Source organism: Salvelinus fontinalis, chromosome 32, assembly GCF_029448725.1.
Source record: "Salvelinus fontinalis isolate EN_2023a chromosome 32, ASM2944872v1, whole genome shotgun sequence".
Taxonomy (NCBI): Eukaryota; Metazoa; Chordata; class Actinopteri; order Salmoniformes; family Salmonidae; genus Salvelinus; species Salvelinus fontinalis.
In genome coordinates this window covers 34,555,961-34,579,623 of record NC_074696.1, presented here as the reverse complement: position 1 = coordinate 34,579,623, position 23,663 = coordinate 34,555,961, and the positions used below count along the sequence as shown (strand labels likewise).

Sequence of the window (23,663 nt, the reverse complement as noted above, 5' to 3'; positions counted from 1 at the left end):
GCCTTCATCAAGGGTGGGCTCCCTCTGAACGATGCACACACTGTTAGAGTGAACCATAACTCTGTTGTCATGTTTTCCTGCCATGATGGAGCGTCATATTTCTTCTTCTAAAAGAATATTCTGAAATTAACAGATTTATGCAATTGTGATATTTTTTGTATTAATTTATAGACGTCACGATGGGTAGCCTGTGTAGAGAAATCGTCACTCTTCAACTCGGGCACTATTCAAACTTCGTTGGCACACATTGGTGGAATTTGCAGGTTGATACGCGCTAAAGTTAGCGGTTTCTGCATATAACATGCATGTGTTTTAAAAGTTGTAGTTGGCAAGCTAGCTATCTAGCTACTATTTTAGTTAACTGTTGCAGTATGTGGCTAAGTTAGCTGGTTAGCTAGCCACTACTATTCTGAAATAACTAGTTACTGTAGTTAGCTAGCATGACCCTAGTTATCGTACATTCAAACTGAAATAGCCAGGCTAACAATGCGGCGAAGAGTGGTGTTTTGGTGCACAGAGGGTGAAAAGTGCAGCAAAAGGGAGCGAGGCGAGGGTGTGGCCCACATTTTACTGCAACAACCATCGACAGAAAGTGCACAGCCATCTAACGTTATACCGCTAGAGCAAAAGTAACTAGATAAAATAATCCATGTACTGTAGCTAGCTAGGTAACGAGGAAAAAACCCAGGAGTAATTTTTAAATCTCAGGAAAAAAAGGCGTGCTTTAACGTTCGAGATAGCTAGCCTGCTAACTATGTCTTTGCTGTGAGGGTGTAGGCAGAGATGGTTTGTTTATGGTGTCGGGACCTGCTGTTGAAGTGTGGGCTCTTTGTTGTCTGTCTTCATAAACATTGTCAATTGGTGCTCAGTGCACCTCCCTTTGCACCATGGAAGGTGACACATTGAATTACCATTTGTCTTTGTATGAGTTGACACAGTATACATAGCAAATATTTTAAGGCAAATCATATATTATGTATGTACATCTTGACTGCATCTTATGCCACTATTCTGATACATTTTCTTCTCTCCCTTCTCTCCCTGTTTGTATTGCATCAGGATGCCTCGCTGACCTATGACCCAGATGCACCCCCAGGTGAGCTCCAGAATGATGTTCTCTTCAGAGAGGGGCAAACCTTTGGGGGTCATATTACCTACACCCCCCGCCTGATCGCCATGGACCTTAAAGGTAACCAACCCTTGGTAACTTGCAGTGCATCATTCATAAGGGCACCATGTTGCCGAAATGTTCTGAAGCACTTAACCGCTTCCTTGAAATTTCACACAAATGGTTTGCTGAATGTCACTTAGAGTTCACAGATTGAGTAAACATGTCATGTTGAAGGTTTTTCAAAGTTTGCCACAATTACAGTGTACATCTTTAGGTTTGACGGTGACAAATGGACAATGCATGTCATTGGAGTAAGGATAGCTACTGTGGCTACAGTGGTAGATATAGATTGAACAACAAGGTTGGCTACATTTAAATACTGAATCAACATCCTCTGTGTCCATTGCCATTATATAGGTAGCCTTCAGACACTGAGACAGGAGGGGAGCCTCTATGAGACTGGGAAGGATCCCACTGCTATTACCTGGTAAGTGTGTGTGCGTGCATTTGTCTGTGTGTGTGTTTCCCTCAAACCTTGTTTATGTGTATGAAGTAAATTACTTCTCTTTGCAGGGAGGGCAATGTAATGGTGCACAAAGAGAGCCTGCCAACAAAGAACTCCTTTCTCCTAGACCTGGACAAGCTAGACGTGAGTATGACACAAACACCAAGTATACTACTTCTCTCCCTTTAAACCCAAAGACTGAAGGCTTTTTAAACAGGATAGTCCAAAAACAACTCCTTGCCTTTAAACCTTTAAGCCGGGTGTACACTTATCGATTTTGTCCCCGATTTGGCTGTCCCATACAAGTTTTTGAGATCGGAGACAAAATCCCCATGTTGCCTATTTGGAGTGCACGGCCATCACCGACGCTCATTTAATGTGAGCGTGTCAGAGACGCTACTAATCCCGTCTGTGAGCAGTCCCAAACGTCGTGATATTTTCCAGTTTAATTTTATCAGCACAAAAATCGGGAATTCTCTTGTAATGTAAGATGTGCAACGTCAAGTTTTGAGAACGGTGAGCAGCAATAGCCAATGAGAGCTCGCCAGTGAAATGGCAACGTTATTTTGCATCACCCAGAATGTGTAGACTCGTGCAGGAGCAATGAATACTACTAGTATGCCTTTGTACTTGGCTTTAACCAAAGCAAAAGTGCCAAATCGTTACAGCTCTCAATTCAACATGTTTGCTAGAAATGTCAACTCTGTATGGCAAGCGTGAATATCTGACTGAAAACTGAGGCTGCTTTGAGCCACAGCTCATTCTAGCTACACAATCTAATCACATCATTGTTTTTTCGCAAGACAGCATGGTGGTATGGAGAATCTTCATGACCAAGTGAAGAATCTTGTAGTGTGTGACAACCCGTCTGTGCCAGATCGTTGAGCGTGCGCACCACTACGTTGGCAAGACAAAAAAATACAAGAAATACGGTAATTTAATGTGAGAGGCTCAGCGACGTTAGGATTTTGAAAGTTGTGTGGTGTACACCCGGCATTAGCCCGATTGCATGTCTGAAGGAACCAGATAGGTGTAAGCAATATTGCCGAAACTCGCTGAAGCCTGTTGAAAGGCTAGGTAGAGCCGTCACCATATTACTTACACCTGCCCAATACTTGCAGTTATTCAATCACCAAAGGGTTTGGGCCCAGGGCAGGGAAATTGGAGTTGTTCTTGGACCAGGCATAACTCGTGTTCGAAAAGGCTCTCATTCAAGTGTCTTGTTATGACAGTTATTTTTATGTCCAGAAGGGGGAGATATTGGCTAAGGTTGATTTTGACCCAACTCTAGTGCCTCACTGTTCAGGTAAGGTCTTGCTTTTTAAAGTATCATTTCCAAGATGACATTTAATCAATATTTAATATGATTTATATGTTAGCAAACTATTGTGTGTGAACCTGTATGTCCAGAATGGGCTAAAAGAGGATCAGACCGAGAAACAAGCCGCTCGGTCACTCACACACACTTCCTTTTCATCGATCCGTGTTTCCTGAGTAGGGGCTTTAGCCATGGAGACGGTGAACAGCCGCTTGGAGCGCGCTCAGAGGGGCTATCGACTGGAGGGCAGTGTGAGGGTATGGTCGGACTTCTTGAGGATCCACCTGCACCCCCGCACAATCTCTGTCATCCACGAGTACAACCATGACGGGTGAGAGCATTACCATAGGCACATACAGTCAAATAGTAACAGCCAAAGATGCAGTTCTCCGTATCTCATTCCCAACCCAAAAAATGAAACCTTTACCGGGTTCGTATCTTATATCCAACCCCACCCCCTCTTTATTTGACTGTCTTTTTTATTCTTTACATATTTTAAACCAAATAGTTTGTTTTAATAAAAGTCAAGTTGAAGATGACAAGAAAAGGTTAACAATGATGCACCCTTGCCCAACCCAAAACCTCAACTGGAAACTGAAAAGTGGGATAAAAGAGGGCATGAAGCCCTGAGCTGTCCCTACCAGTTCCAAAGTTTGGTTGATGAGTTGTTGAACAGATATGAACCTGAAAAATGATTACGGTCACACACAACAGTACATTACTCGCAGTGCCTTTCTTAGTGTACATCCAGTCCTATTATGTGGCTAGGTCTACTCCAATTATTTCACACGGAGTGCTTTTCCCATACGCTACAGCAGAACTATCTTGGATTTCTCAGGAAAATGACTTTGTTTTGGCATTGTGTTCTACAGGGAGGCCCACCGCCTGGAAACGTTTGGCCAGGGGGAGGCTCTGCTTCAGGGCTCAGTGCTGGAGGATCTGGAGGACAGACTACACTTCTTCATAGAGGAATGTGACTACCTACAGGTAACTGACTGGTGATCCTTTACCATGACTCTCCAATAGGGGTTATCACAAACCCTGGTCCTGGAAAATTACATGTCTCGAATACCAAAAATATCCATATCCATCCAAACATACTTTGTTCATTCTAAACGCCCCATTCGGTACAATCACTCCTCGAATGGCTGATTGAATCTGTTTGTCATCTCTCCTTTCTCCCGCTCTTCCTTCTGCCATCCCTATCCCTCCCAGGGGTTCCAGGTGCTCTGTGACCTGGCTGATGGCTTCTCTGGCCTGGGTTCAAAGGTCACTGAGATGCTGCAGGACTCCTATGGGGGACGGGGCATCCTTACCTGGGGGCTCGCACCTGTTAGTCACCCAGACACAGTGAGTGACAAGAGGGAGGTTTTTGGCAGTGTGTTTTCAGGCAGTTCATCAGTAAGCACTGTTTTCTTCAACAGTGTCATGTTCATTAGGGCACTCAATGGACAATTAGCATTTCTTATTGGCCAAGTCCAGGTAGTCCCTCCCTGTTTGTCAGTTTTCTTCCGTTTGGTGCCTAATGAACATGACCCAGGTGTTCTTTGCCATGTAATGTAATGCCATGGGTTTTATTCGCTGTAAATTGTAGATAGAAATGTAATGCAGAGTTCAGCTGAGATCTGTGATTTTGTTTTTATTTCACAATTTGCTACTGATTTAATGACTATAATCTGGTTTTGTCCATATCATAGTAATTGTGTTTCATGCACAACTATTGTGTTGTGAATAAAGTCCTATGACATTGTTCTTCTGTTGCTTTCCTCAGACCCCGATGAAGGAGCTCTACCACCTGTTGAACTACTCCTTAGGCATGGTCCACATGGCCAATAACAGCTCGTTCTTCTGCCCTTTGACCCTGAAGGGCGGGCTGGGCAGACGGCCCGCCCAAGCCCCCTCCTTCCCCCACCTCAACTACGACGTGAGTCAGACAGACGCCACCCTCTTTTCCCATCTATCATCTGTCTATTCCCACATTTTGGTGCTCATTTATTCGTTCTGTCGCTGAAAATATATAGACTTGATTGAGCTGTAGTGCAAATGATTGACATCGCTCTCCCCCACCGTTGCTTGAGAGGATGCTAACAGTTATTTTTAGCACTGTTAGCATCGATGTCCTACAACCCCAGAAATATGTGTGTGTTTCTCTGTCTATTCCCATCACTCACTGTCTTTTCGGTCTCCAGCCCTCACTGTGGTACCACTCCAGCTCTGTGCTTGCTCTGGCCCTGGACTCCCTTACTGTCCCTTATAGGCTGAGGAACAACAGCACCCCCATGTGGGAGTTTGCAGACGCACTGGCAGTGTCCGGGAGAAAGGTGAGAGCTGGGTGCTTTCTTTGAATGCATTGAATGCATTAGTTTAAAATCAAGCTATTTACAATGCTAACCCTACTGCTATCTCTTATGTCAGAATTTTTTCCCCTTCTTCCCAATGACACTAACCTGGTTAAATAACCTGTGAAAGGTCTGAAAGGTTTAGACAGGTATGACTAAAATAACAGCTCAAGCTAGACTGCAGCTCTGGTTGGCTTCAGTTATCCCCCACAAATAACATTTAGAAGGGAATGTCCAGGGCACAAGATAATCATTATGTCTTCCCCACAGCCTACTAGACATTTAACAGATTTACAGTGTGTGAGACCAGGGTCATATTGATTAGTGGGCACACAACAAAAAATAATTTCTTGTTGGCCAAGTCCGTGTAGTTCCTCCCTGTTTCAGTCTGTTTTCTTCCGTTTGATGCCTAATGACGGGCCTGCCCAATTATTATTTTTTACTTTAGTCTATTTGGTAAGTATTTTCTTAACTCTTCTTGAACTGCACTGTTGGTTGAGGGCTTGTAAGTAAGCATTTCACAGTAAGCTATTGCTGTATTCGGCGCATGTGACAAAGCATGGTTTGATTTTTGATTTAATGAACATGGCCGAGATGTTTTTCCTCAGGTGGTGGCTGCGTACGGAGCCCTCCCCTTTCCGATGACGCAGGGCAGCTCTCTCCCCGACGCCCTGGGTGACTGCGCCGATGTGTTGCCGTGGAAACCCCTATCGGCTTGCCCCGAGCTGGGCGATGGCCACTGCTTTGGCCAATCAGTGACCCTCAAGGGTTTAGAGGGGCAGAGTCTGGTCAGGTGAGACAAAACATGGCTGTTATGTTACTCTGTCAACTGCAAGTGTGTTTTTGGGGCATGTAGGCCTATGTGTACATCTGGGTATTCCAACTCATAGGGTTTCCAATATCACTCCGCATGTATATCAGATAAGTTATCTTGTCAGCGTTAGTCAAAGGTTGAGTTGACAAATTTGCAGATGTTTTTAATGGTTCTGAAGGTGTGTGGAAACGTTGCTCTGGTGTTAATGTGCATTGCTGTAACGTTGCGGTCCCATCTGCAGCCAGCTGAGACCAGGGATGCAGCCGCCCACCCAGCTGCATAGCCTTGACTGTGGGGAAGAGGTGCTAGCCTCCTACATCAATGCTCACTACCCCGCTACGCCTTTGTGAGTGTCATTCTTGCATACTAAATAGCACCCGTTTTCACACACACACACACACACACACACACACACACACACACACACACACACACACACACACACACACACACTTCCACTCTGACTATGTCACACACTCACATAGGCAGGCTTAGAGACATGGCCACATGGACGGATTCAACACACACACAACGGTAGTAGTTTGATAGACCAAACCAATCCTGCTGTTTAAACCATGAAAATCACAATTGACCATTTCCTCATTCTCCCTGTGCAGTTCAGTCCAGCTTGTATCCAGCCCCAGTAAGCTGACCCCGCCCTTCCCACAGATATTCAGCCAATCCTTGGGTCCACAGGGTTTTCTGCAGAGTCAAGCCCCTCCCCCAAACAGTGAGTAAATCTAATCCTAATGTTTCTCTGACATTTCTGGTCCATTTATCTAACTGCGCTTTCTCACTGTGAAGTTATTTTCAATGTTTGTCTCTCTCTGACTCGGTCTATGTTTCTGTTATCAAGTTTTATTAGTCGTATGTTCAGGATACACATGGTATACACCATCCAATGAAATGCTTACTTGTAGGTTCCTTCTCTGCAATGCAACAACAAGAATACAAACATAAAGTAAATGGCTCAGTAGAATATATAATTTTTGCAGAAGTATAATATAGGAAGGCATGATTTTTAGTGCAATATTTACACATGTATCTGGGAAGGGGGGGGATTAGGGGGCAAGTGTTTTTAAATTGTGCAGTATTAATAAATAGTAATAGTAAAAGCCATTTTATCTGGCTACACAGGTGATTGTATATGCATATTCTACCCTTCCCCGCTCACTCCCTGTCAGTCACTTCACTTCAGATCTCTGCCTCACAATCCCTAAATAAGTCTATTCTATTTTCATGCCTCACTATGCTTGTATCCAACAGTCTCTCCCATTATTGTCAGGTCTATATCTCTAACCTTATCTCCCTCTTCCTATCCTCTCTTCCACACAGAGCGGTCCTGTGTGGTCTCCTCCCTCCCCGTGCTCACCTCCCTGCAGTCTTCTCCGGCCCTGGGCCCGTGGCTGTCAGAGCTGCACCGCGGTGCCAGCACCCTGGACCCCCGCCGCATCGCCCCCAGCTTCCTCTCCCAGGGGCCTGAGCTGACCGACTTCCAGGAGTCCCTGGAGCAACTCCGCCTCCTGGCCCGCTGTTACCGCAACGATAGCGGAGGCATGATGCGCTCCTCCTCGGAAGAGGACGACGATGATTGATTGACTGACAACCGCTGAACCGCAAGAGTCATTTTCTGTTTTCTGCATTGTTAGCCCAGAATGATTCTGCGCACTCCATACCATCTGAATAGATGGGTCTCAATTGACATTGACTAGTATTGACAGACCCACCCATCCACATTGTATATTTTTGTATGTGGATCTCATTCATAAAGACTCAGTGAGACTTGATAAGGATTGTGAATTCTGGTTGGAAAGAATGGACTGGCTGTTTATTTATTTTTTTCACCTTTTATTCAACCAGGTAGGCCAGTTGAGAATAAGTTCTCATTTACAACTGAGATGGTGACAGAGAACGGTTATGGTAAAAGATTGAGGTTTTAACTGACAAAAGATATTTGGACTGTGAAACTCAGTCATTAAATAAAGGAGAGACAAAATAAGAGGATAGAAGAAGGAAAGGTCAATGAAGGGTGAATGTTGGTAGGCTATATATTGGAACTGATAGTGAAGTTAATTCGCCACATGCACAGGATACAAAAGGTGTAAAACAGTCCTTTCCAGTTCTTACCTTGCGAGCTATTTGACAACAATGCAGTGATGATAATAATAGATTTTTTTTTTTTAAACACAAGAACTACAATGCGAGTTAAAGAAAGGCGAGAATGCAAGTACTGTATATATGTGTATCTGCAAATAAATGTGCTTTATACAACTGTCCAGTTATTGTCAATAGTTTCCCAAATTAACATAAGTCATAGTAGATTTCTGCTAGAATCTGTGGCAGGGAGGAAATTAAATGTGCAGTAATCTTTTATATAGTTTTTCTGTCCTTGCCTTTAGATGGCAACATTGAAGCTATGGCAAAAAAAAAGTGGAACGCTAAGATAAAGTGGTTATATTTATCAAGCCCTTGCAACAAGGAGATGGATTACATTACGCATCCATTTCTGTCAAAAGTTCAAATCATTTAAACTTTTTACACAAGTTAAAATCACTGAAAAATGATAAAATATACAAAAATTGCATGTCTGGCCCCTAGGCACATATGGTAGATGCTTTGCCTATAGCTTGAAACTAACTATCTCAGTGTAGTGTGCCTATTCATGAGAATCAGGTTGGCTGTAGCCTTTGACAAATACAGAATTATGCCAACATCTCCCGCACACACCCACAGCTCATTAAGAGGAAGCTGACCAGAGGCAGTTAACCCACAATTTTCCCTATCACCCTGACAAGAAGTCAAAAGAAGTTAACAAACTTGAGGTTAGATGTCTGAAGTCTGCCTTTTTCCAGATAGCTCTTAGATATCTTATTTCACGGACATTGGAGAACCTGACCTCCTCCAGCACCTCTAGCTTGGACTCCATCTCCCCGAATTCGGGCCGCCTGATTTCGAGCACCGTCCTGGGGCTGTGCTGTACGCTGGGCCTCCCTGGTAACATAGTTGTCCTGGTGGTCATCCTGCGCCGCTCGTCCCGACGCCCCAACTTCACCCTGTGCCTCATGCTGAACCTGGCTTCCTCCGACATCCTGTGCCTGGCCACGGTGCCCGTGTGGATCTATACTCTCCTGCACGGCTGGACTCTGGGCCGTGCTGCATGCAAGTTAGCCACGTTCCTGCTCTATCTCAGCCTGTATGCTAACGTGCTAACGGTCACTCTACTCGGTGTCCAGCGCTACCTCCAGGTGCTATACCCGCAGATGTGGAACAGGCTGGGACGCAAGGGGGAGGTGGTGCTGCTCCTGGCCCTGTGGGGGCTCGCCTGTGCTCTGACTGCTCCCGCCGTTGCCACTCGCGATGTGCGCGATGGCGAGCTCAAGTGTGTTGGGTGGTCCATTGCATGGGGTGATGTAAGTTGGGCGGCAGGTTGCCTAGTGGTTAGAGCGTTGGGCCAGTAACCAAAAGGTTGCTAGATCGAATCCCAGAGCTGACAAGGTAAAAATCTGTCGTTCTGCCCCTGAACATGGCAGTTAACCCACTGTTCCTAGGCCATCAAGTATTTGTTCTTAACTGACTTGCCTAGTTAAATAAAGGTTCAATATAAAAAAGTTTAACAATCAGTCTTCCAGATAGATGACACAGGAACCTTGATATAAAACTCAAGAGATTCACATACAGAATACCTCAGTAGTCTATAGTAAAGATCTGTGTGGCGAAACAGGAGACCACACTCTATATACAACCTACCGTCAATCATTTCTTAACATTGTTGCATTGGATTAGATACAAAGTATCTACGATGAGAAAAACATGTCTAGACTGGGGTTTCTCACTCTACTATATCGGCCTTGAGCCTGTGTGACTATCAGCAGGAGCAGACAATTCTCAGCCTGAGAACTAGAACAGTACATCTCCATTTACCCAGTACTTTTCCATCATTGCGCATTGCAAGCATAAAGGTTATCACATATGTAATCATGGCACTGGTGTAGCCCCACACGTGACCCCCTGGGTAACCCCCAAGGCGTTAGACATCTGGAACTTTTAACCATCACATATAGGTAGTATAGGAATCATCCTCTCGGTCAGTTGGGCAGCGAGAGGGTCATAGTTGGGGTCAACACCAGTGGCATCATAGTATTCATCATATGGGGCAGGTAAACCATTAAACCAGGCATGGTCTTCTTTACTGCCCATTTACCAAGACAACAAAAAATCTAAACACAGCAAAAGCCTACCTAAAACAGGAACTACAAATGATAATATACCCATTAAAATCTGGCCCATAACATTTCCAAGTTTCCCAGTGAACCATTTACCCATCCTTTTCAGAACATCATCGTCACTAGGGCTGAGAGTATTAGAGAGCTTAGACATATCAAGCAGGATTCTGGTCATGTTATCGGAGGAGTCAGGAAGTAAAATTACGCATTCGCCATCGAGGTCCAGTCCCAGGGCCTTACACTCGCCTCCCTGTGCTGCCAGTGTAACCGGTGTGAAATGGCTAGCTAGTTAGCGGCTTTTGTGGAGCGAAAGGTAACGATGCTTCGAGGGTGTCAGTTGTGGATGTGTGCAGAGAGTCCCTGGTTCAAGCCCAGGTAGGGGCGAGGAGAGGGATGGAAGCTAAACTGTTACACCAGCAGGTAATTCAAAGCCAAACTGTGCCTAGCTGTAACTGCCTTAAGATTCTGGACATCCAGGGAGAGCTGGCTAAAACCCTTGTAGGTCAAATTAATATGAGCTTGTAGTGCGTAAGTCAAATTTTTCATCCATTTACCTAAAATGGATACACCAATGTTAGGAATAATGCAGATACCGAATATCTCAGCTGGTTTAAGGACATGGCCATACGCCTCATTGTTAATTGGAATCAACCTTTTTATATGTGGGGAAATGGGATCAGTGGAACGGTTAGTTAGTATAGCAGAGGCGGGGACTGAGAGCATTGATAAAATAGTTTCACAGAGGAAACAACACCTGGGTCAGTTATTTTGAATTACCAGATAACCTCTACTTCCGCAAATCCACATAACCCCCAGGGTGATCCCATACCATCGTTTAGAGCAAGATAGGTCACTCTAGTAATTAAATATGAGACATCCACTAAATGCCAGTCATAGGGTGTACTAAAATGTTGCCTGCGCTCTTCTTCTTCAGGGAGGTAGCCTGCAAAAGATCTACAATGCACTGTTACACCCACAGCCAAAGAGCCATTGTTACAGATACATAATGGCGGAACACGTTCTTACTTCAAATTCTCTAAAATTGGTTCAGCCACAGTGGTCCACATGTTTTCACTCCAACCATACGTTGGGTGAGTACACATAAACCTTTTCCTAACTATCTTCCAATTATCATCATCCCGGGGATTATGCCGTGGCCAAAACCCACGAGTTACAGTCCCTATTTTATCCTCAGCTTCTGGATTCCCATTTGTCAAACACCCTCCCCATATATTGTATCCCCCAGTTCCTTTCGATACTTTCTTATTACCCTGATCAATTAGCTCATGTCCATAAAAGAGTCCTAGGGTACAATTACGTTGGCTCTGCTTGTATTTTGCCCTCCTCATAAAATACAACATTCCACAGACCTGATCTGTCTCTGCCATTGGTCTACTCATTGAACCAAACAACTCCCTCATGGATTTGGGTCCAAGTCTCAAGCAAACTTTACCCACGTGTTGACAGGGCCGGCTTCACCCACACAAACAAGTAGCGTGGACAGAGCCAACACAGTCAACCACCAACGACCACATGCTGTCATCTTCCCTCTCTTATACCCCCTAATAAGGCTGAAACGAATTGCAAAAATCACTGAAGTTGGAGACATATATCTCCCTCACTAACTTTAAGTGTCAGCTGTCAGAGCAGCTGACTGATTGCTGCAGCTGTACACAGCCCATCTGTAAATAGCCCATCCAACTACCTACCTCATCCCCATATTTGTTTTTGTTTTTCTGCTCTTTTGCACACCAGTATTCCTACCAGCACATCCTCATCTGCACATCTATCACTCCATGTTAATTGCTAAATTGTAATTACTTCGTCACTATGGCCTATTTATTGCCTTACCACCTTACTTCATTTGCACACACTGTATACAGATTTTTCTATTGTGTTATTGACTGTACATTTGTTTTTCCCATGTGTAACTCTGTGTTGTTGTTTTTGTCACACTGCTTTGCTATATCTTGGCCAGGTCGCAGTTGTAAATGAGAACTTGTTCTCAACTGGCCTACCTGTTTAAATAAAGGTGGGAAAAAAAGGGTTTGTTTATTTACAACATAACCTTGCTGATCATGTAAAACAGTTGGTTCTTCAGGGCTTTGGTCTTGCCCTTCATCTTTTTCAAGTCTTTGGTCTCGACTCACATCTGCTTCTGCCTCTTGTTTCAGGCTGTCTGGCTCTGTCATCTCCTGTGGGCTGAACACCTTCTGGCAGTGGGACAGGAGGTGCCAGCCAGACTTTTCCTGAACTCTGACCGCCGTCGGTGTTGCCATGGCTACCTTGAATGGCCCCATCCATCTTGGCTGGTTCCATTTTCTCTTGTGGACCCGGATTTTGACCCAGTCTCCAACCGCCACAGACAGGTAGTCAGGGTCCTCACCTGGTAGCTCCTGCTGAGCTTTCCTAGTGTGAGAGTGGAGAGATCTGACAGTAGTAGTTAGGTCTGTCATGTTCTACTTCAGCTAGAGTGAGGTCTATTTGTCTGTCAGTCATGGGTCTGTGTGCGGGAACATTCATGGGTCTTCCTGTCAACATTTCATGTGGTGTACACCCCAGGCCTTTATTAACACTACTGCGCATTTTCATTAACACCAGTGGTAAACAATCCACCCAAGATTTCTTGTTGGAGTGACATGCCTTAGCTAACCCTTGTTTAATGGATTGGTTAAGTCTCTCTGTAACCCCATTACTCTGGGGGTGGTAGATGGACACAAACTTCTGGTCCACTCCCATCATTATGGTTACCTGCTTCATTACATCACCAGTTATTAAGTGTGTACCATTGTCTGCAGATAAAACCTCCGGAACACCAAATCTGGGTATTATCTCACACACTTGTAGCTTTGCTACTGTTTTAGCATCACAGTGTGTGGTGGGAAATGGCTCCACCCACCTGGTGAACCTGTCACTAAGGACTAAACAGTACCTTTTCCTTTTTTTTTTCTTCTGCAAGATCTATAAAATCCTATTTGTAATAGAACTATAGAAGTCCTATTTGGCAAGATGGACAAATGGCATGATGGATAAATTGTTCTCTTGGTGTAGGGAAATTACCTGGTTTCAGAGGTGTTCCTTTGGCAACAGAAACTGTTTCACAAGCTGAGTCAAATTTGGACAAAACCAATCCAAAGAAATTACCTCTTTCATTTCCCCCCTTGACAAATGGGCCGTACCATGGGCCACTTGGCAGACAAAGGCAATAAGACAAGTTGGCAGACACGGTCTGCCAAACGGAGTCTGTCTCTAAATTTTAGAAACCGGGTCAAGTTTACAACCCCGCTGTTGCCATACCAAATAAGAACCAACATTCCAAGCCTGTTTAGATGCCAAATCATCAGTGTCTTTCCCAACAGTAGCAGAGAAGAACATGGAGTGGCAATGACACTTTGAGGCAGCCAATTTAGCAGCCTCGTCTGCCATGGCGTTACCCATACTCACAAAGTCTTCCCCCCCCCGTGTGAGCAGCAACCTTCACAATAGCCAAAGCAGAGGGCAGCATCATAGCCAAGAGATCTAAAACCATAGTTCTATTACAAATAGGACTTCCACAATCATTGTGAAAACCCCTACTCCTCCAGACACCACACCAGGAGAGACAAATCCCTATTGCATAAGTAGAATCAGAGAAAATTGTAACCCTTTTCCCTTCTCTCATTTTACAGGCAGTGGTTAGCGCCAAAAGTTCAGCCTGATGAGCTGAGAAAGTATCTGGTAATGGTTGTTGTATGTGAGTGGTTCTATCAATTGTCACAATACCAAACACTGCATGTTTCTTCCCTGTAGTTTGATCTATATATGCAGAACCGGCAACGAACATCTCCAAGTCAGCATCAGTCAGGGCAGTGTCAGAGAGGTCAGGCCAGTGTCAGAGAGGTCAGGCTAGTGTCAGAGAGGTCAGGCTCAGCCTTAGAGTCAAGTTCAATCTGTGAAGTTTGATTATTGGGTCCTTTTTCCTATCTTCGAATATGTACTGGGGACACTGGAGGAAAGGGTCTGGTTCTCTTCATTGCTGATCGTCAGGAAAATAGGAACTGTTAGTGTTCTGATTTCCTTGTGACCAGACACCTCCTCTTCCCCCTTTCTGTGGTTGATTTCTTCCGCGTCCTCTTTGGTGGCCAGGACCAGGCTGGTAACCTCCTTGTGCCTGCTGGGGAGGTCCTAGGTTTGGGGTTGCTGCTGATATCCACCTTCTTGTTGATATCCTCCTCTGAAATTTCCTCTCCCTCTTCGGTTCACTCCAGGTGTTGTAGCCCATCCTTGATATTGAGGATTTTGTGGACATTGGTTCCTCATGTGTCCAAATTGTCCACACCCCCAGCATTGCATAGGTGGCATTCTGGGTGATGGTGAGCCCCATGGTTGTGGGTTCCTATAGGTCCGAGGGGGAAATTGTACAAAAGGCACAATGGGCTGTGGTTGAGGCGCAGGTCCACTTGGGGGCGCTGTAGGAGCTTTTTTACTGCACCATCAAGCCCCTGTTGTCTTGATTTCTCTGCGTGTTCATCACAAAGACAGTTCTGGCAGTGGTGTCTCATATAATCCTCACATTCCCCACCCGCCTTTCTATCCCAGCCCACGACATCTCTCAGTTGCGTCTGTACTTTTTCTGGAAGGTTGCGGCAGGCTCTGTCATAAAACAGGTTCTCGGTTGCTTCAGAATGGTCACGGCGCTCTCCCAATTCCTCAAGCCATTTCTGTTTCAGGCTATCTATCCAATCTCCGAAATCTGAGTCGGGTCCAAATTTATAGTCAAATAGTCTACTCATGTCTCGCATGGTAGGGAACATATCTCTCAAGCAGTCCCATAGCTGTTGTGTGTACTGGCTTAACTCCAGCTCAGCGGGTTGAGCCATTAACCCACAATGGATCATTACGTCAGTGAACTAACTGTCCATGGGTGAGTGCCCGGGATAAAATTGCCTTCATATCTTCAAGGCAAAGGGTCTGGTGGCCGTGTCTTGTTTCAAATTCTCTTATCCAGACTTCAGCTCCTTTCGACATTCTTGGTAGGGATTTAGCAGCAATTTGCAATATCTCTAAAACTCCAGGGCTTGTATTCAGCATACATTTGCCCCCCCCTGGCCTTGTTTGTACACTAGAGGGAACACGCCCTTTGGATCATCATCCAAACTTCTTGCTCTATATCCTCTATATTTTCCCTCTTCCAGTTTCATTCTTTCCATTTTCTCTTCTATATCACCTTCCATTCTGTCCTCTTCCGTGAGTTGTTCTCTTAGTTCATCATATTGTCTCCTGTTTTCCTCAGAATTGTCATCCTGTAGTTCCCTCAGTTGTTTTCGGTGTTCGTGGACTTTACGCCTCAAGTCTTTCCATTGTTCTTCGAAAACACAGTATTCTTTTACTTGTTCCAAACGTTGTTCTTCCATCATATGTCTGGCAGTTCTCACTGGTTTGTGTGAGATCCCTTTCGTACTGCCTGTTTCCCAGTCCTTCTCCGGATCCAAATCAAATCAAATCAAATTTTATTTGTCACATACACATGGTTAGCAGATGTTAATGCGAGTGTAGCGAAATGCTTGTGCTTCTAGTTCCGACAATGCAGTAATAACCAACAAGTAATCTAACAATTCCACAACTACTACCTTATACACACAAGTGTAAAGGGATAAAGAATATGTACATAAAGATATATGAATGAGTGATGGTACAGAACGGCATAGGCAAGATGCAGTAGATGGTATAGAGTACAGTATATACATATGAGATGAGTAATGTAGGGTATGTAAACATAAAGTGGCATAGTTTAAAGTGGCTAGTGATACATGTATTACATAAAGATGGCAAGATGCAGTAGATGATATAGAGTACAGTATATACATATACATATGAGATGAGTAATGTAGGGTATGTAAACATTATATTAAGTGGCATTGTTTAAAGTGGCTAGTGGTACATTTTTACATAATTTCCATCAATTCCCATTATTAAAGTGGCTGGAGTTGAGTCAGTATGTTGGCAGCGGCCGCTAAATGTTAGTGGTGGCTGTTTAACAATCTGATGGCCTTGAGATAGAAGCTGTTTTTCAGTCTCTCGGTCCCTGCTTTGATGCACCTGTACTGACCTCGCCTTCTGGATGATAGCGGGGTGAACAGGCAGTGGCTCGGGTGGTTGTTGTCCTTGATGATCTTTATGGCCTTCCTGTGACATCGGGTGGTGTAGGTGTCCTGGAGGGCAGGTAGTTTGCCCCCGGTGATGCGTTGTGCAGACCTCACTACCCTCTGGAGAGCCTTACGGTTGTGGGCGGAGCAGTTGCCGTACCAGGCGGTGATATAGCCCGACAGGATGCTCTCGATTGTGCATCTGTAGAAGTTTGTGAGTGCTTTTGGTGACAAGCCCAAAAAAAAAAAAAAAAAAAAAGGGTACACTACTGCCCTTATATGAACTGCTGGCCATATGCGGAATCTTCCTGTCTTTGTCTTTGCCTGGGTTTCCTAGAGGGGTTGACGAGGACCCGGGGGACCCTAATTCCGCAATTCGCCAATTACTGAAACTATTTTCTCCGTCTCGCTCTATTCTTTTTTCCCCCGTTTGTAGACTCTCGTCCTATTCTCCTTCTTTCAGTTCCCCCTTAATAATGACCTTTGTACCAGTAGCTATTAAAGGGTATAAACCTTCTCTCACTTCCACACCTCCTTCTTTATCTTCATACGATGGGGGAGCTGTAGGTTGAAGGGGCCCACATCCTGGGTCTCTCTTTTTCCCTTGTTCTGCCATCCATTGACTCTTCAACTGTTTCAACTGACTTTGAGCATAAAACGTCTGTCCTTCAGTCCGAATGAGTCCCAATATAGTGTCTGACAGTATGGTAACCTTCTTATTACCCATCTTCTTACTGCCTTGCCTTCCCTTGACTATGTCAATTATCACATCACACTTAGTCTTATCAAATGTTCATTTTCTTCTTTGTTTGTCCATTTATTCCATTTACAAAACACCCAGTCCAGGTCGGTTTTCAAGTAGGGATATTTGTCCTGTAAATATTGTTTAGGACTAGTATGTTTCATTGGTGTGGGACCCACTTTCTCTGCACTGCCTTTGGTTGAACCTGTCATGGTGCCCCGTGACTTTGTTTTAATCAGGTTCTATGTAATGTGGACTGAGTGACTTATCTGTATGGTAGTGTAGAAAACCCCAGTTCTATCCCTGTATACGGGTAGTAGAACTTAACATAGGATGATATACCCAACGCAGTTCTATTTTCTCTAACCCCTCTTCTTCTTTAGTTTCACTACATTTATTCACTAACCACGCCACTGTAAATGGTTCCACATGTATGGTAAATAACCACAATTGGTTTCAATTGTTTTTTAACTTCAGTACAGGGGTCTCCCTGTCTCCTCTCTTGTGGATGTAATGGAAGATTAAATTCACAACATGTCTTTCCCAATACGCAATTCACAAATGTATCCCCTCTTGTACTAGTCTTAACCCTAAAATATGTTTGATAAAAATGTAAAATACATTTCAGATATAAGCCTATATATTAACAATACATTAATTAAATACCTCGGCTTTTTTGAAGAGGGCTGTTCTGAAGAAGCTCTGAGAACTCGGGAACATGTCTTTGGGCAACCCTAATTATAGCATCTGCCTGGTCTGTAGCTTGTGAGCCTGAAATTAAAAAAAAAAAAAAAACACCATTAGTCCATGTTTAAACATATTCAGGCATAAAAATAAAATATATATATAAATGATAATTGATTCATACCTTGTCCTTGTAACGCTGTCTCGTGAATACCCTCCCAGTAGTATTGTTCGGGTGAAGCGGACCTGTGGATCTGGGCCCTGATTGTCCGTTGGTGTTTAATAGGGGGCGTCCAACGGTCCTGGGTCAGGGGAGTTGACAGGCCGTTTAAAGTCTCTGTTTGCGGCTTGTGTGTAAATACATCCTGGGAGTAGGGCACAATTGTCTCGTAGGCATATCCTTCACAGAAACCGTGTAGACTCCCTATGGCACCCGTTCTAGGATGTATTTCCGCTGTAAACACATAAAATAACTTTTAATATAAGATGCCGACACTTTTTGTTTTTAAGGTATAAATATTCTTACGGAATTCTTGGATCTTACTTACTACAATTCAGGGTCGGCGTTGGGATGTAAGCAATTTGTTCCGGAGACCCTACGGCCGGTTCGAGTTCAGTTATATCTCGGAGAATCTGAGTGAAGGTTTGAGAATCTAAAAAAACATTAGATAATATTAAAGCTCTAATCATTTTAGCTAATATTGACATTTTATACGTTAAGAATCCAGGCCCTAAGGCCTGTTTAATATTTCTATAACATACAACGTTTTCAAACAATTCCCAAGAACAAACAAATCTAATATATAGCATATGTAAATATTTATTTCAAGAACTAACCTTGAGAAATATCCATGAGGAGGTTTTTCCCAGATGATCTTTTTTAACGGGGTCCGTCCGATAACTATTCCTGGGGGAATGCTGTAGGGTAAATGCGCTAAAACGAAGCTAACAGGGGACCTGTTTTGCTTAGCTTTTGTAGCCGTCGGACTCTAGTGGTGTCGTATTTTTTCGCGCTAAAACCGCCTCAAAGTTATCTTTGAAGCCTAAGGCATGTGGTTCAAACACCAGCCATTTGGTTCAAACATAGGGTATTGGGGGGTGTCTAAACATTAGGTATCTTTTTTGATATTCTAAAATCTCCGGGGGCTAGCATCTAGATGCTGGGGTGGGGAGGTCTCGACATCGCTGGGCTGAATGACTTTTAGGCATCTGTTTTGCCAGATAGTGTAAACCTTGGTTTCAAACGACCCCCATGCATAGAGAGCCTTGAGCGCAGATGCAAGGGTATTTTTTTAACAAACACCTCGCCCCCTTTTTCTGTTTTTGAAACACACACACACACACACACACACAGCCACTACATCATACGCAAGCACATACGCGCGCACATTGCGCAAGTTTTTTTTCTCAGGGACAGACTGCGCTAAGAGTGAACAAACGCGAGAGTTCATAACGTGGTGAGATTCTGCTTTTAAAACCATTTATTTCATTCAAAATATTTAGTACATACATTTTATAGCGTTACATTCTTAAGGTATTTTACGAAGCCTTTCTTACAGATCCAGGGATCTGATGCAACCACCCCCCATTGTCAGTGTCCAGTTGGTCATCAAAATGCCGGGATCTCTTGCCAGGCTCATCAACACTTGGTAAGTTTTCACTCCAGGGGTACATCCTACGTCGGAACTTTTGGTCCTGGTTATGTCTCAAGAAAAGTCGAGGCCAGCGCCTTAACTGTTCGCGATTTTTGAAGAGAATGTCCAGCTTATTCATAAGTGTTATGAAAATTGGATAATCCACCCATTTAAAACTAAACACAGGAATAAAAAAGTTGACATCTTTGCATGCTCTGGATGCTACTGGAGAATTGACCGACTTTGTAGCATTACCCGCATCATAAACTTCACAGGCTAAAATTGTCACTTTGTTGTCAGGGTTATAGTCCATTGAAGCAATTCTTAGAGCCTTGAGATCACTGCGGCCGAGGACCTGTTCTTCCAACGCATAGCCAGGCACAGCTGTGCCACTCAGGACCTGTTCAATTTTACAAAGAGCCAGCCTGATGTTTAGCCATTCTCTCATGCCCAGAGCAGGAGAAAAACTCCCAGGTTTTGCCGGATAAACGGGTTTGGGGCCACTGGCGTTGAAGATCTTTACCGTAGAATCCTCCGGCTGGAATATGTAAGACATATGGCCCTCACTCGTACCCAAAAATCCTTTAAAACATTCTGGAGCTTCACACAGAACTTCCTCAATGCTTTGTTCACTGGGTTCATGACAAGCCGAGCATAACATACCATAAATTGACATATGTGTCATTTTTGTTTAATATTCAGGGGGTTTATCTTGTACAATCTTAAACATGCATTGTTTTGGGGCTTTATAAGGCTTCTGCAAAGCCAGCCTCTTTGAAATGTTCATTAACAACCCCCAACACTAGACATCCAGGAACAGTTTGACATGACACCTGGTCACTTACTTACCCCAAAAACCCCAGGATCAGGATGTCCTGACCGGAAGCCCAAATATGGGCATGCCCCCCTTTCTACAAACCATTGGGGCATCAATCACTACATAGGGTCATAAATCATGATCTTTTTTTGATTTACGACATTGACAGCTTGACACTTACCCCAAAGACCCCCACCCCGGCCAGGATGTCCTGACCGGAAGCCCAAATATGGGCATGCCTGCTACAACAGGACATAGGGTCATAAATCATTACATAGGGTCATAAATCAGGCTTGGGTCATAAATCATTACCGGTTGACCTGACAACTGGACCCTTACCCAAAGACCCCCACCTAACCATCAGAATGTCCTGACAGGCAGCCCCTTAGGTTCACATAGCGGTCACATAGGCTCACATAGGGTCATCCATCAAATTTTGACGTGTGACATCTACTTTAATCTCTCTGTTATCAATACCAGTCTAGATTTATTTCAGTACATAGAAATTATTGATATTGACTAGCATATATCCATTCACTGTTATCAAATGCACTCAACTCATACAACAATTGTCCCATACCAAATCTATAACCCCACCAATTATACATATATCAAAACAAAACCAATGCCTTCCCTCAGGTAAGAACACCATACATAAAACCAGTGTCTCCTTCAGGTAAGAACACCATACATAAAACCAGTGTCTCCTTCAGGTAAGAACACCATACATAAAACCAGTGTCTCCCTCAGGTAAGAACACCATACATAAAACCAGTGTCTCCCCTCAGGTAAGAACACCATACATAAAACCAGTGTCTTCCCTCAGGTAAGAACACCATACATAAAACCAATGTCTTCCCTCAGGTAAGGACACCATACATAAAACCAGTGTCTCCCCTCAGGTAAGAACACCATACATAAAACCAGTGTCTTCCCTCAGGTAAGGACACCATACATAAAACCTGTGCCTTCCCTCAGGTAAGAACACCATACATAAAACCAGTGTCTCCCTCAGGTAAGAACACCATACATAAAACCAGTGTCTTCCCTCAGGTAAGAACACCATACATAAAACCAGTGTCTTCCCTCAGGTAAGAACACCATACATAAAACCAATGTCTTCCCTCAGGTAAGAACACCATACATAAAACCAATGTCTTCCCTCAGGTAAGGACACCATGTGAATAAAACACTTTCAATCACTTGTCACCCAGTACCTCAGTACTGACTTGGTTCATCCTAATCTATAACCAAGTTCCGCACACAAGTTTTCATTAGACCCTCAGGAATGTCTAACTATTACACCTGGGGTTCTGGGTCATTCATCACATATACATACAGCCGGGCTTGTACATACATTTAGGTATCGACTGTTCCTGTAATTATCAACCCCATGAGTGAGGTGCCTCTTACTGTACATTCTGGAATGAGTCATCAACCACACAGTGCTTTTTCTCATTTCAGACTTTAGGTTTAACAGGCGTCTGCTTACCTTATAATTTGATGCGCTGCACAGTGGGACGAAGATCATCCAGACGCGGTGGTCACTCACTCCTGGTGAGCTCGCCAAATGTTGGCTGGTCCTTTGCATGAGGTGATGTAAGTTTCCTTTAACAATCAGTCTTCCAGATAGATGACACAGACACAGGAACCTTGCTATAACACTCAGACAGAGATTCGCATTCAGAATACCTCAGTAGTCTATAGTACAGATCTGTGTGGCGAAACAGGAAACCACACTCTATATACAACCTACTGTCAATCATATCTTAACATTGTTGCATTGGATTAGATACAAAGTATCTACGATGAGAAAAACATGTCTAGACTGTGGTTTCTCACTCTACTATATCGGGCCTTGAGCCTGTGTGACTATCAGCAGGAGCAGACAATTCTCAGCCTGAGAACTAGAACATCTCCATTTACCCAGTACTTTTCCATCATTGCGCATTGCAAGCATACAAAGGTTATCACATATATACAGTAATCATGGCATTAGTGTAGCCCCACACTTGACCCCCTGGGTAATCCCCAACAAGTGCCAGCGACACACGGGCTCTGATGCTGAAAGAGTTGCTGTCCTCGTCTTGGAGACCCTTTCATGGTTTGTGGTTCCGTTCTCTGTGCTGGTCACGTCCTACTGCTGCCTCCACCGGCGGGTGAACCAGACTGCGCTGTTCAGCAGTGCAAAGTTGACGCGGCTGGTTACCAGTGTGGTGGTCACCTTCTTCATCGTCTGGATCCCTGTGCACATTGTCAATGTGGTGGACATCACCGGCATTGTGCTGCAGACTTCCTGGCCAGAGGCCTTGGCAGCGCCGCTGAGCCACAGAAGCGCAGCAGCGCGTGTCGTCCGGAGCTTTACGTTTTTTAACAGCGGCCTGGACCCCTTCCTGTACGCCTTCGCCTCGCGGAGGATCCGGGAACAGCCCACGTCGTCGTCGAGGGGCGACAGCGTGATGCAGGCCACGAAGATCTGATGTCTGGAGCTGTGCTCTGCTGGTGCGACTAAAGGCATGTGACTGGCATGCAACTGTTACCCTTCCAATGAGCTTATCATATAAACTACAACGCGAAAAGTATGGTTTACTTCACTTTTAATCATGTCAGCACAGGTAACAGCCGTTTACAGTCTTTATGTTTTGCATTCTTACTCTCCCCAATTCACTTAAACTATATTTCTTTATTTCCCATGGGCTTCACCAGAGTACCCCCTAGTGGCTGGAATACAACTGTATTAAGCCCTTTACACAACCTCTAAATCTAACCCTCAGCTTACACATAGTCAAACCCCCAAACTGTAACAAATTAGGCTACTCTCAATAAGAAATAACTTTTTTATGTGTTTTTGACTTGGTTTTTAGAGCAGTGAAATAGGAGTCCCATCACCCCTGCTTTTTCTTCTCCTCAACAAACCCTATGTTTTTGGTTGCTGACTCTGGGTCTCTATAGTCTGTACTTCCTAGGTATCCGTAGGGTAGCCTAGATTTGTTATTTTGGTGATCTATATCCTTTCAAGCTTGACCTCTATTGGTCAAAACTTAAATTGTATTGCTTCTGTCAGCTTTCCCATGCATAAATAAATATATTTTGTTTCCATGAATACATCTTTGTTGTTTCTCTTAAAATACATGTACTTCTGCTTTGGTTGAACCATAATGTTTTGTACTATTTCGTAATACTTGTGAAGTTGCCCCAATGTATGTCAAAATCTGGACAGGTATTTGAGCAGTGAGCACGACGGAAAAACACGAGATCTATGCAGCAAACCTTGCACCACTTTGATGTCCAATATGGGTTCAACCATTTCAGTTTCAGTCTAAGACGCAACAAGAAGTGAGTCAACTTGCT

The 23,663-nt window shown here is 44.1% G+C and overlaps 2 protein-coding genes across 2 annotated transcripts; both read left to right on the top strand.

The window, feature by feature from the left end:
• The first annotated feature begins 42 nt into the window (after window positions 1-42).
• msto1 (misato mitochondrial distribution and morphology regulator 1) lies at window positions 43-8,358 on the top strand. Its single transcript, XM_055894213.1, has 14 exons — window positions 43-263; window positions 1,060-1,189; window positions 1,529-1,598; window positions 1,685-1,760; window positions 2,865-2,922; window positions 3,115-3,265; window positions 3,807-3,921; window positions 4,150-4,284; window positions 4,706-4,858; window positions 5,124-5,255; window positions 5,882-6,066; window positions 6,329-6,433; window positions 6,705-6,817; window positions 7,423-8,358. Exons 1-14 carry the CDS (start codon window positions 180-182, stop codon window positions 7,680-7,682), a joined length of 1,767 nt encoding a protein of 588 aa, XP_055750188.1. The 5' UTR covers window positions 43-179; the 3' UTR covers window positions 7,683-8,358.
• On the top strand, window positions 8,309-23,381 carry LOC129830589 (leukotriene B4 receptor 1-like). The gene is made up of 3 exons (XM_055893151.1): window positions 8,309-8,314; window positions 8,940-9,470; window positions 22,352-23,381. The coding sequence occupies exons 1-3, from the start codon at window positions 8,309-8,311 to the stop codon at window positions 22,790-22,792; spliced, it is 978 nt and encodes a 325-aa protein (XP_055749126.1). The 3' UTR covers window positions 22,793-23,381.
• Window positions 23,382-23,663: the final 282 nt, after the last annotated feature.